This window comes from Silurus aristotelis (assembly GCF_946808225.1).
Source record: "Silurus aristotelis genome assembly, chromosome: 20".
Classification (NCBI taxonomy): domain Eukaryota; kingdom Metazoa; phylum Chordata; class Actinopteri; order Siluriformes; family Siluridae; genus Silurus; species Silurus aristotelis.
Window position 1 is genome coordinate 7849833 of NC_139593.1, and position 13163 is coordinate 7862995.

Sequence of the window (13163 nt, forward strand, 5' to 3'; positions counted from 1 at the left end):
CTAATGGGAGTAGCCATTAGAAGAAGAAGAGGATGATGTTTTGTTTGGTTTAAGAAAGCTTCCAGGTAAAGGTCATGGTTGATATATGGTTAAAATGAGATGTCTGCTCCTGCTATTATCTTATTTATTAAGAAAATAACTAACTATGCACAAAAAAAAAAAAAGTTGGCCTTTCACTTATTCAGGCCTGTGTTGTATGTTGTTGGGAGCTTTTTGCCTTTGTAATAAATTAAACTACTTAAAATTAAAGATTTAAAATCAGTAATGTATCTGCACTCATTGTACCTGGTTGCACCCTGATCCCCATCGTGTCCACCCTAGAAAGATTTAAAAGAGCACAAACATTTAAAGTAGGTGTCATTATACACCTACTGACTTGTTCTCAGTCCCCGTGCCCCTCCGCTGCATTTCCCACAATCCCAGTCTGCGGGTCTCGTTGGCACTTGCACAGCTGGTGCAGGGATGAGCAGCACGGCTGGAGCCAGGGCTTCCAGGTCTTGTGTAAGGCTGAGAGCTGGTCCTCGGTGGCTTTAACGCTTTGCGTGTGCCTCCTCGCCGCCTCCATTATCACCTCCATAATGGCGCTGAAGTTGGGCTCTGAATTCGGCGTTAGAGCATTCATCTCAGACGGGTCCTTCGACAGATCGTAGAGCAGGGGAGGGTCGTGGTGGGTCACGTAGGCCTCGGTGCAAAAGCATGCGTGAGTGTGGAAACAGGCGGTGGAATTTTCGGGGTAGAAATCAGGAGTGAAGAAAAAAGCCTTCCATATTGATGTGCCTGGTAAAAGAAGACAGGCAAGGTGTTTATAAAAGAAAAAGAAATAAAGACTCACCGGTAATGTGTTAAGACTCACTGTTAGCAGGGTGCCACCTCACAGCATTCAGATAGGCATTGCAGTAATGGAACAGAAATTCATGTTCTGAACGCTGCACTCGACCCTGCAGCAATGGCATGAGGTCACGCCCATCTATCTCCCTGAAAAATACACAAACACATGCTGAGAACTGCAACATTTGTTTTGCTATTTTGCATTCTGTGTATTGTCCAGTAAACAGAAGCACCATGTGTGAAAATCCACATTTCTTGCAAACTCCTAGTTTATTCTAGTTTCAAACCATTACTCCAGGCTGTCAATTTGACTGACTGCAAAGTCATTCAAGGCCAGACTCACCTATCGCTGGGTATGCTAGCTCCAGCTAATTTCACAACGCTGGGAAAGAGGTCCATGTTACTCGTGACCGCGTCGATAACCTTTCCTTTAGGCAGCCTTCCCGGCCAGTGAAGGATCCCCGGCACCCGAATCCCTCCTTCCCAATTGGTTGATTTCCCCCCTGCTCGAAAAATAGAGAATATCAGCGAGACGTCATTGTTAGCATTTAGAGTGTGACATAAGAAAATGCCATTTTCGTATACACAAAAAAAAGCTTTTGATTTTAATTAGTGCTCATCACAAGACCTCTTGAAAATGAGTGCTCTCAGTAGACACTTAGCATTTCAAATAAAATACTTATCATCCTCATTCTCATCACATAGACACATGCAACTAGCCTTCTGCATTTCAGCTTTACATGACAAGGATCTGTTTTCACTAATAATGTCTCCTAATTATAACTTTGCTTGACTGGCAGATGGTCTGCTGGCAGTCGGTTATTAGATTCAGATCCATGGTTCAACTCCCTCTCATGTATAACTATACACCATGAAGATAGGCTGCTCCATCCAAGGGTCAGCCCCCTGTGATGTATAATTAACCATGAAGATAGGCTGTTCTATCCAAGGTTCAACCCCCTCTGATGTATAACTATTCACCATAAAGACAGGCAATTCTATACATCTGAGGGAATTTTGGCTACATACTTTACCTTTATATATGCCGTTGTAACCTCTGTGCACCTCGCCATGGATGGAGATCTCCTCCAAGTGCGGACCTTGATCTGACGTCAAATAAACCAGTGTGTTTTCCCTCAGCTTTAGCCGCTCCAGAGTTTGCATTATCTGACCTAGGATCAGAAAAAGGATCGCTAATGGTTATGAAAATGCATCAACATGCAACGCACAAACAGTGGCATGTGAATGAGACATGCTTACACATTTTCTCCTTAGCCGTGAGAAAAGATTTCTCTTTTTCACAGAAATGTTCCCAGTTATTTGCGGAAAGTGGTGCTAATCATGTCCGTCTACCTCAGACACTGCTCCTTATAGACCCCATAGAGCTGAGCTGGCTCAATAACTCTAGTTCACCTCTGGTCACTCGCAATGTGTGCAGATCTGTTTTGTTATCTAATCTGTGCATTTTTTCCTGCAACTTGTGGAAAAAAGAGCAGTTATGATTCAGACACTTGGTGTTTGTTTATTAATCAGTCCAACAGGGACATATATTTTTTTAAACACCATGGCATCAATAATTGACAAAATTCTATTATTATTCTATAGTGCAACACGACGGTTGGTGGCACTTCAAATCGATTTCCTCACACGTTTGCTGTGGGATGTTTGTTTTCAGACGTCTGGCTTGTGTTAGTGAAAGTTTGCAGCTTTCCCGATGTTGAAGTCCAATAATAAACTCACACTAAATTATACGAATTACTGCTCTGGAAAAACACTTCATAATGGGATTTGGCCCAGTGGATTCTTTTTACCCATCAGTGCCCAATTAGTTTGATGGTCAACAGAAAATGTTAGAATTATTACCAATGGGAAATGTTTTGTTTGTTTTTTAGTTTCAGGCAGAATAACTTGCATATGATTTTGATGAATCAGAAGGTTTTGTGAGCATTCCTCATAAAAGTATATTTTGCTAACTGGCTTGCTGCTTGACTGGTCCCACTATTTCTATATAGGGTAAGAGGTAGGCATACATCAAGACTCTTTTCTGTTCACTATGGAAGTCCTAAGAGGCCATGCTATATGCATATTTCTTTTTTGTTTTCTTGTGATCTCAAAGCAAAAACCTGTTTTCTTAAAAAGTAAATGTATCATGAGAAAATCTCACCTTGTGAATGTCTCTGGTGTATATGATAGGGTGTATATGATGGTGTAGTGATGTGAGTCATGATGCTGCGTCTAGAACATGTTCTTATGCCAAATACAAAGAAAACTTGAATACTGATCACGAGAAAAAAAACGGGTAAAAAATATATATTAATTAGAATGCATGGGTTTTAAGGACTTCCTTAATAAATAAATAATAAATAATAGAATGAACTTCCCCTGGACAGCTAGATGGGTGAAGTGACATGTGAAGACCTACCTCTTCCTGATTCACTTGAACTAGCACTTCTTATCCCTGTTATGTCTATGTTAAAAACTAGATAGATAGATAGATAGATAGATAGATAGATAGATAGATAGATAGATAGATAGATAGATAGATAGATAGATAGATAGATAGATAGATAGATAGATAGATAGATAGATAGATAGATAGATAATTTCATAAAACCAACACCAGTCACTGTGGCCTCCGCTATTAAATGCTAATTTTCTCAGAAGAGCACAGCCAAAAAAAAAAAAAAAACACTGGGCAGACTTTATGCCCAGGCTACAGGAGTAACGATATTCTAACCAGCACAGACATGAAAAAAAGATGTTATCACAAAAAAACCCCATCTATTTCAGTTCTCTTGGCTTGCGGCCAGTCTCGTTTCATATACTACGCACTGTTTTTGCTCTTTAAGTTTTTGACATGCCAAGTCCAGACTCCGTACCTACACTCCAGTCCACCTCCATGACTGCATCTCCGTACAGCCCATGCCGGCTTTTACCGCGGAAGCGAGGAGAAGCGAACAGCGCTGTGTGAACTTGGAGGTAGGAGAAGAAGAGAAGGAAGGGTCTCTCGGAATTCCTGTCAGACAATATTGAAAAAGCTTCATTAACTCAGGCTTTGTTAGGGACGTTCGATCGAATTTTCTTAAAAACATAAGCAAACTGATGAGATTGCACAATTATTTGCAATAAAAAAATATCAAAGCTGTACAGATAACACTGGTACTGGGTATTTATTCAAAACCCTTCCTGTTTACTTATTCATTAAAAAATGTATTCTGATACCAATGTGGCAGTTATGCAAGACACGTGTATGGACAAATAATGACAAACTGGATGGCATTTGGCACACTTGTATTTATCTGATTTATACAACTGATAAAGCTATGGGGTTAAAAGCCTCGCTAGGGGTCCAGGCGTGGCAGCTTGGTGTGGTGACCTTTAGAGCTAAAGTCCAATATCTTAACCAATAAGCTACCATCACCCCAGTAGTACAGACTATAAACTACAGACTTTACCCATGTAAAAATATATACTAAAGCATATTCTACAACACAATACTGTGCTTAAGCTTAGCTTGTTTATATTTAATATTAGACTGTGCCATGAATTGCATACCCAGAAAGTGTGAAACCGTTTAGTGTGAGCACTTCATTTCTGCGAGCACTGATTAACGCAGGCTTCTTTCCTCCCCGCTGGCTGAAGTATCAATTTTCCTCTTGAGTCAAGGTGCAATTCACGGCACTTTGCACTCATTTTTAACGACCCCGCTTGCAGATAGTGCTATGCGCTCACGTCAGCTGCCCACACACTGCATATTAAAGATGCTCATTAAACGCTATAACATCTTAAACATAATCCTCGGCGCGAGGAGTTTATTGCTAACAGCACTAAACGGCAACCAACATAAACAGAGCAAAACGAAAAAGTAATTAATGTTTGAGGCAAATGCTCTTAGATATCCGTAAGAGGTCACTTTTTTAGCAAACAGCTTAGTTCTGGTTACCAACCAGACGGTGAAAATGGGATAAATCTGGAAATGTTCTTTTAATTAAAAACTGGGAAACATTCACATACCTCGATTCCAGAAACTCGATGGCCTCTTTGGTCATCTTCTGCGTGAGATTCTCGGACACGTATGGCTGCTCCACCACTTCACCTCCCCTCATTAAGAAGCAGTTGAAGTAGGGAAACGTGAGAACCCACAGGAAAAACAAAGCCATAGTCATAATCAGAATCGCACCCAGGCACAGAGCGAATCTGCGGGATATGAGGACCAGTCCTTTGATGTGGAGGAGGAGAAGGGTGGCAAGGCCAATGCTCAGAGCTTTATAGGGAATGTGGTTTTGGACGTTGTAGAAGACGGAGCCATGGCCTGACTGACAGTCACGCAGGTTGGTCATGGGGATGCCATAGAAGTGCTCGAAGCCATGAGTGCTGGGATGGTGGCAATGATCGGTGTTGTGCTTACAGTTCAGGCCCAAGTGCCATTTTCCTTTGAGGGAAATATACAAAATATATCTATGAATCTGTGATTTTCTTGGAGCTTGTTAGTAAAGACGATTGCCTTAAAGCTAATTTCTGTCCTTTTGTTACAAGTACTCGTTATAGTAATTGAGTAGTTGTTCTCAGTAATTGTACTGTAGGTAGTTAAAAACTCTAAACTCTGAAGTATATTTTTTTAGTGCTGTATCCGTTCTTTTACTGCACTGTTTTCCTTCAACCTGCCATCGCTACTTTATCCACCGTTTCCTGCGTGGTGCTGCTGTAAAAACGATTATGCGTATAACTGCCTCCTTAGTTGGAGCGTTGACTGACTGCAATATCAGTTAATATCAGTAATGCTGCAGCCTATGATTGTTTACCTCGTATCGGAAGTTCCACCCATATTTTGCAGAAAGAGTTGTGGGGCATAGGAAACAGGAGAAGACCTCTACAGAATGGTTGTCAAATTTTACCTGATTATTGGTTGTTGTTTTTTTTTTTTTTAGATATCATGACTGGATTTTCAGTGCTAGCAGTCAAAAATAGCACTTTTGGAGAAATATTAGAATTTTTTTATTTACTGAAAAACAGTCATTTTTTTATTTGCAGGGTATATTGTGGAATAACATTCACAGCATAATACTCAATACTCTTGAGTACTTTTAAAAGGGGTACTTTTTACTTGTAGTTAGAGTAGTATTTAGGACAGATACATTTACTTCTCATTTACTACATTATTTGGGAAGTAATAGTACTTTTACTCGAGTATGATTTCAGTACTCTTTCCACCACTGTCCACATCAAATGCATATAACATCGACTAGGAAATGGTTTGTACACTACAATATTATATCACTTTATTATTACAAACTGTTTACATGCTGTTTTTGCACAACTTTTTGACTCCTGTATTCAGTTCTCTCTGCACACTGCACTGTGTAATATACAGTAGGTTTACTGGCGGCACTATTTTGTGTTTTGTGTATTTGTCCGACACTGTCTTGTGTTGTCTTTGCGCTGTCTGTCTTGCACTGTTTGCAGCAGGTTAGACACGATGCACTTTATGTGGCGAGGACACGTACTAGTCCTTATCTCTGTGTTTTCTGTTATGTAGCTTTATGTTGTTTAATGCAGCGCCAGGGTTCTGGTGGAACTAATCAACGTCTCATTTTACTGTGTACTGAGTCAGCTATATTTGGTTGAAATGACAATAAAAGCTTCTTGACTTGACTTGATGTGTGATCTATTTTGCATACCAATCAGAGCTGTTGCATAGCCCTGCTCCTTCAGGATCTTGGCAAATGTGATCTCCTCTCTGGGAAGGCCTCCAGACACTGCAGATATTATATACACACCAATAAGACCGTGACTGGCCATTCCTGCCGCAAAAAAAACAAAACAAATAAATCCTAATGTTATAAAAATGCAAATAATGTTATAAAGGGTATTAGTGGACACTTGCAAATCTGCTGGGTTTTTTAGTAGAAATACTGTTAAAATGTACTTGAGAATAGTATAGTTGCCTTGCATTGTGGTTGTGTCTAAATTTAAAGCTCCATTACAAAACACAATGTGCACTAAGCATACATAAACAATCACAACAGTGGTGAACTCTGTGGTAGTTCTGTGCTAGTGGTTAAGGCTAGGAGTTACTGTTTGGAAGGTCGGCGGTTCAAGCCCCAGTATCGCCAAGCTGGCATTTTTGGGGCCCTTAAGCAAGGCCTTTAACCCTTTGTGCTCCAGTGGTGCTGTATCATTGCTGATTCTGCACTCTGACCCCAGCTTCCTAATATCCTTGGGATATGTGAAGAAAGAATTTCACTTTGTTGTAAAAGTACGTGTGACCAGTATAAAGCATTTTTCTTTTCTGTACTCTTTACATTTCAGCTTCACACAGACCCAACAAAGCTGGGGTTACTAGTCTGTACTCTGTATCTAATGCATTTACTGCTCTCCAGGCATTAGGCATAAGCTGGTAAGTGTTTGCAAATTCCAAAAGTTTGGAACGGTCTCAATAAAAATGTGGCAGTTTCACTATTTTACAGTTTAAGTGATTCTTTGGGTTGTCAGGATTCCAAACTCGAATCACCTCAACAAGTTGTTGGAAGAGTTTGCATGCTATTCCACTTGCAAGTATCACAGGAACCACATTTGGTCTCAGAAAACCAAAATTGGTCTTAATCCCAAAATTTGGGTGCCTCTACCATGAAGGCCATTTATAGGAATAGCAAAGATAGTTCCAAGAACTGCAAAATCAATGTTTTCCCAGGGGCCACCTCTGTCTCATCCTTTGAAACCATTTTATGAGGACAGTCTGCATGCACAAACCTAAGAACATACAGGAATTTACAGTGTCATGCACAGAGGAATGCAAGATCCTCTACGACCAGCCTGAATGAGTTTGCATTGGCCACAAATCATCCTCGAACACATTTTACAGTAACAATAAAACTTTGTAGAGTCTGTGAAAAAGGTATTAAATACTGTCCAATCATCAAGACCTCCTCAAATGTAACTACATACAGGTGATAAAGCTCTGAGCACACATGCAGACATTATACTGTGCTGTAATTACAGCCATGCGACGTGAGGAGTGACGTGAAACGAGATCGCCCAGTTTGATGTATCTGGGAGGCATGTAGGAATTTGGCCTGAGGTCCATCCCCTGCTTTTGTTAGACATTCCACACAGAGGCGCATTGTTATTTGTAGAAAAAATATTGTTCCTGTCGCCGCAGCTTCGCGGAACAGGATGCCCCATACTAATTTGCATATACATGAGCCCATTCAGCTGCCCCTTAATGTCTTTCGGGTTGCATTAAGTGGGTTTTTAGTGGAGGATTGCGGTTCTTTGTCTGCACTGCTATGTGTTCAATCAGCACATTATTTTATGGCTGTTTTTGTTTCTCCTCAAGTACACAAGGTTTCTCTGGCTAGCCACCAAGGCCTGATTAAAAAAAAAATAAAAAATACTGATTGTTGGAGTGCCTATCCTTTTGCAGAATAAGTCAACCACTTACACTAGTTAGTCTTTCTTAAATTTTTTTTTTTTTTTTTTTTAAGTATACTCCAAATATGACCAATTCTCATAACACTTCCCTTGTTTTGTTTAACCATCATCAGAACTCATAGATTGCTCCCAACAATCTATGAATGCAACATGATAGTCACATAATTATGGTGTTTAGGCGAATGTTAAACCACAATATTTAAGCAAAATTTAATGAAGTACACTTAAATGCACCATCATTGCTTTGTTGCTGATGTTTTCTATACCATTTCCACCATGCCTGAAGACTTGCCCATTAGAAGGACTAGCTTGACAACATGCAGCGTATCTTGTCTCTCGACATAAGAGTAAGCCATCATAATGAAAAGCCTGGCGTCTGACAGCTCTACCGCCGAGCTCTGTAAATCTTCTGCACCAAAGCGCATCATACCTCCCGTTCACTGGAATAACTACATTTCCTGCCGGTTCACAGCAGGTCTACAAGCTACTGCTGACCTGATCGTATGGGGTATCTGCCGGTGAGGAAGGCAGCTCTGCTGGGTGTGCACAGAGGAGAGGCGGCAATGTGCTGGGTCAGCTTCACTCCATCCCCTGCCAGCTTGTCGATGTGAGGGGTCCTGCAGTGCAAAACACAAAGTGCAACCATTACAGCGAGACCTGTTTGCTCTTTCTCCGCAGTAAATGATGAATAAGTCAATGTGGTTTGCGGCAGACAGGGGGATTCGGTTATAATGACTTGATTGTAACAAACAATAATTATGTGCTTCAGCAAAAAAAAACAAAAAAAAACCCAGATTTCCCATACCTCCCCCAGTCCATCAGCCAGTACAGCTTTGCGCCCAGTCTCTGCTTTTTTATTTTATACTCAAGCTAACGAGTTATAGATGAAAGCAGGACCCAAAATCATTTCTGCAATATACCTGCCTCAAAACACGTCCAGTTCTTCAGAGACGACGCATTGATGTGCTTTAGAACACAGTGTGATGTGGCAGCGTTCAAAATATAGATCGCAGTATATTTCAGGATCTTGCGCAACAGACATCAATTTTTTTTATAGCATTATTTAGGCATCAGTCTCAGGGAGGTACTGCAGCACAGCAGGTTGCATTGAAGCCTCACACCTCCAGAAGACTTGGGTCAGTTCTGAATGCAAGGTACTGGCCCAGAATCAACTGGCATCAAAAAAAAGTATAATCGATTGCCGTTATAATCATTTTTGCTATGATATTTCTATACAAGTTGTTTCTGATTGCCAAGGTCAAGACTTTCTCAAATGCTTCAACGTATTGCATTCCTGCTTTTGGGGTTCCTGCTTAGCGGTTAAAAGCATTGGACTTTGAAAGTCAAGAGTCAAAAATCCCAGCCACACTATGCTGCTTCTCCTGGGCCCCTGAGCAAGGCCCTTAACCCCATAGCTGCTCAGTCATATGAATGATATACATGTGTCATTCTGCATAAGGGTGTATGCCAAATGCAGTAAATATAAACCAAGTGCTCCTTGGATGACCTCTGGATCTCCCGACTCACTCTGACCAGACTAATATAATTACTATCGATAAATCAAGAATCATCAATTAATCAAATAAATCATTCAATTGCATAGGCCTTGGATTCAAAACAAAACAAAACAGAGTAACCTGCACGATTACATATGTTGCTTGTAGCAAGTATATATACAAAATATGCACATATTTATGTAACCGGCTTTAATGAACGTTTTGTCATTTGGGCTTTTGGGAATTATTGACTATTGTGCTGACCAGGTCTGGCCTCAAGAATAATTAAACATGCAGAAATAATGGCTAATAAAATCGTAAACAAATGAAAAACTCGTAACGATGCATTGTACCATTTGCTCTCTTTCGAATCAATTCCATTCGTTTTTATTTGTTTAGCGCTTTTTCAAGGTGGTATCAAAAACATTTTGAGACCAATGGTGGTAACTGGTGCCATTCTGAGCACCTGCAAGTTAGAACAAAGCGCAAACGTTAAATTATCTGCGAAACTGGGCAAATCGGCCACAGAGACGTTCGACATGACATATGGCGATGCTGTAATGAGTCGTTCGGGTGTTTTTAGTGGCGTGTGCGATTCAAAAGCGGAAGATCACAGGAAGCCGACCAGACATCAGGAAGACCTTCAACTAGCTCAACCCCCGAAAATGTCAAAACCATTTGGCAACTTGTGCATGATGATTGGAAAACAATCCACATTATCTCACTTCCACACCCAACCCACTTGCCAGATTTGGTTGCTGTTTTGACACCATTGAGGAGATCTGGCACGAATAGCAGAAGGTACTTGTCAAGCTTAGAAAAGAAGACTTCCAAGACACATTCCAGTTACACTGGGAGAGCTGTGTATTGCTGTGTAAGGGGACGTTTTGAAGGTGATAGAGTAAATGGAGATAAAAGTACTTTCTTGTAAACAGAGCTAGTCTCAAAACATTTTGATACCACCTCAAGGGACATTGTCTCTGTAAAGCTGCTTTGAGACAAAGATAAATTTGCACAAAAGTTAAGTGCCTGTAGGTTTCTACCTTATAATTCTAACTTTAAACCTAATAAGTGTGCCAGAGGTGACTGTGGCAAGGAAATATTCCTTGAGATGCCATGAGGAAGAACCCACACTCAAAAGTGAACCCATCCGCATCTGGGTGGCACAGACTGTCATTTAATTGGCTGAATGTAGTCACTTTTTTCATGCCTACGTTTGATGTTTCGTCTGCAAGTTGATAAAAAACTGTATTGTCAAACAATCATGTTTTTGTGTTTGAAAATCTATTAATTATATAAAATATAAATATTGCACTTGCATTGCTATTATTAGCATGCGCTGCCCTGATTCATGGTTTGACAGTTTTGTGTTAGTCTTGTTTAGCTGTGGCTCTCAACCCTTCTCTACTCATTTCTCCCCAGTGGGTGCAAACTTTCAGTGGCAGTTTTTCATCACTGTCAACTCCTTAAACAGCTCTTACTCAGTCGGAATGCAAACGTATAGGGACACTTGCCGTTCTCAAACTCCGTCTCGGTCACTGCTCCTAAAAGGAGTGACACTTTAATGAACGGATATGGGAGGCAGAATGGTGCAAAGGAGTGCCTCATCTATATCACTCTCCATACACAGAGTGGGTCATCATCTATGACAACCCCATGAAGCGCCTGGTTAAGCCACACGTTTCTGCCCAGACAATTTGTTGGGCAGTATTTGTTCCAGTTGTCCTTACAGTATGGCTATTTGTTCGAGACCTGGATATCACTTTTGCTTTTGTATGGCTGAGCTGCTGTGTGTTTTGTATTTAAATAAATAAATAAATAAATAAATAAATAAATAAATAAATAAATAAATAAGCACTCAGTCCCTGAAGGGCTTAAATGAAAGCCGACAGTGACGCCACACACAGCCTACTTCAGAGTTGTGTTTCCATAGCATCCAAGGTCTCCTATTCCCAGATCATCCACCATCATTAAGATGAAATTAGGCTTCAAAACAGCCCAAGCCGTAGGAACGCACAGCAGCGGGCCGAGAAAGACCAGGGTCCATGGAGACTTCATTCTGCGTGGGGTGAAATGAAAAGACACAAAGCAGTCAACAACCAATTCTTCTTCACCAATATTCTGCACGGCAATGCACATTTATTAGAGGAGCTGGAGATAAAAGTGCAAGGCCAATCGACCAGTGTTACACTTTACAACTGCAGGATATGCATGCATGACAATGGAAAATGGGCTCACAAGCTTATACATGTCACAGAGTGAAGTGCATTGAAACATTAGGATGGTATTCACATTCTCATGGCTCAACACTATACATTTCCCTTCTATTCTTACACCCCAAATGCATTGTTTTATTCCGAGTTACCGGAGAGGAGAAAGCGCCGAATACCAAATAAGATCCTTCCTTCTTGTACGAGTTCACTACATAGGGTAGGAAACTCGCAACAGTGCAACATGAGTATCCCTCTACAAACTGAAACAAGGAAGTAAAAGACAGGTGGTAGTCACGTGACCTGCACCCGTCGTTTTGATTGGTCGATCTATTTTTTTTCAAGCGTTTAGTTTATTTTATCATATTTTGACCAATATATTTTTTTTAAAACACTATCATGATTATAATTATGTTCAAGTTTTTAAAATCTTCTGATTTAAAAAAAAAAAAAAAAAAAAAAAAACATTTTGAAGATTTAAAAAAATATATAATAATAATAATAATAAAAAAAAAAAAAAAAAGTATAACCCTGGCCGTGTATTTGAGCTTATAATGAAACTAATGCAAAAAAAAATATAAAAAAAATATATAAAAAAATAAATAAATAATAATAATAATAATAATAATAATAATAATAATAATATATATATATATATATATATATATATATATATAATTTTATATTATATTTATATTATATTTATATATTATATATAATTTTACTCCTTTCAATTATCCTAAAATAGTCCCTCACTTATTATTGCGATATTGTGTGGTATTGTGTAGGTCTGATCTGAAGTGTAACACTTTTTTCTCCTAAATATCACATGCTTTGTGTTCTGTGCAGTCAAACAGCGCCACCTGTCGTAAATGAGCAACGCAACTTCAGTTCGAGGTTTTCCCTCCGCACACTGCTCACTTTAACCTTTCTCAGAGATCAGCTGCATCTATGCAGTTCATACAAACTAATTTCCCTTCATTATCTGTATAAAGAAACAGCAGTGGTGTGTTTCCAGGGAAACCCGTGGCCTCTTCCACGGCCTTTTTTTTTATAATGGACGCGCAGGTAGTGGAAATGAGGTGCACCTGGACCAGAACCGGTATGCTACTGTGATGGGTGAAGGAGCGAGAAAGAAAGAATATGAGTCAAGAAAAGCAGGAGAACAAACGAGAAAATCACCAAAAAAAAAGAGGAA

The 13163-nt window shown here is 39.9% G+C and overlaps 1 protein-coding gene across 1 annotated transcript; it reads right to left on the minus strand.

The window, feature by feature from the left end:
- Positions 1-201: 201 nt before the first annotated feature.
- On the minus strand, positions 202-12236 carry sts (steroid sulfatase (microsomal), isozyme S). The gene is made up of 10 exons (XM_083521906.1): positions 12121-12236; positions 11668-11814; positions 8755-8876; positions 6507-6629; positions 4843-5260; positions 3708-3844; positions 1863-2000; positions 1172-1331; positions 854-975; positions 202-777 (listed from the first exon to the last, which is right to left on the minus strand). The coding sequence occupies exons 2-10, from the start codon at positions 11811-11813 to the stop codon at positions 383-385; spliced, it is 1761 nt and encodes a 586-aa protein (XP_083378032.1). The 5' UTR covers position 11814; positions 12121-12236; the 3' UTR covers positions 202-382.
- Positions 12237-13163: the final 927 nt, after the last annotated feature.

Excerpts from the sequence above, each read along its gene's own strand:
- sts (XM_083521906.1), bottom strand. The coding sequence starts at position 11,813 with ATGAAGTCTCCATGGACCCTGGTCTTTCTCGGCCCGCTGCTGTGCGTT. Across the intron at positions 6,630-8,754 it reads CAGATACCCCATACGATCAG|GAATGGCCAGTCACGGTCTT; the intron begins GTCAGCAGTAGC and ends TTTTTGCGGCAG. Across the intron at positions 976-1,171 it reads GCTAGCATACCCAGCGATAG|GGAGATAGATGGGCGTGACC; the intron begins GTGAGTCTGGCC and ends TGTATTTTTCAG.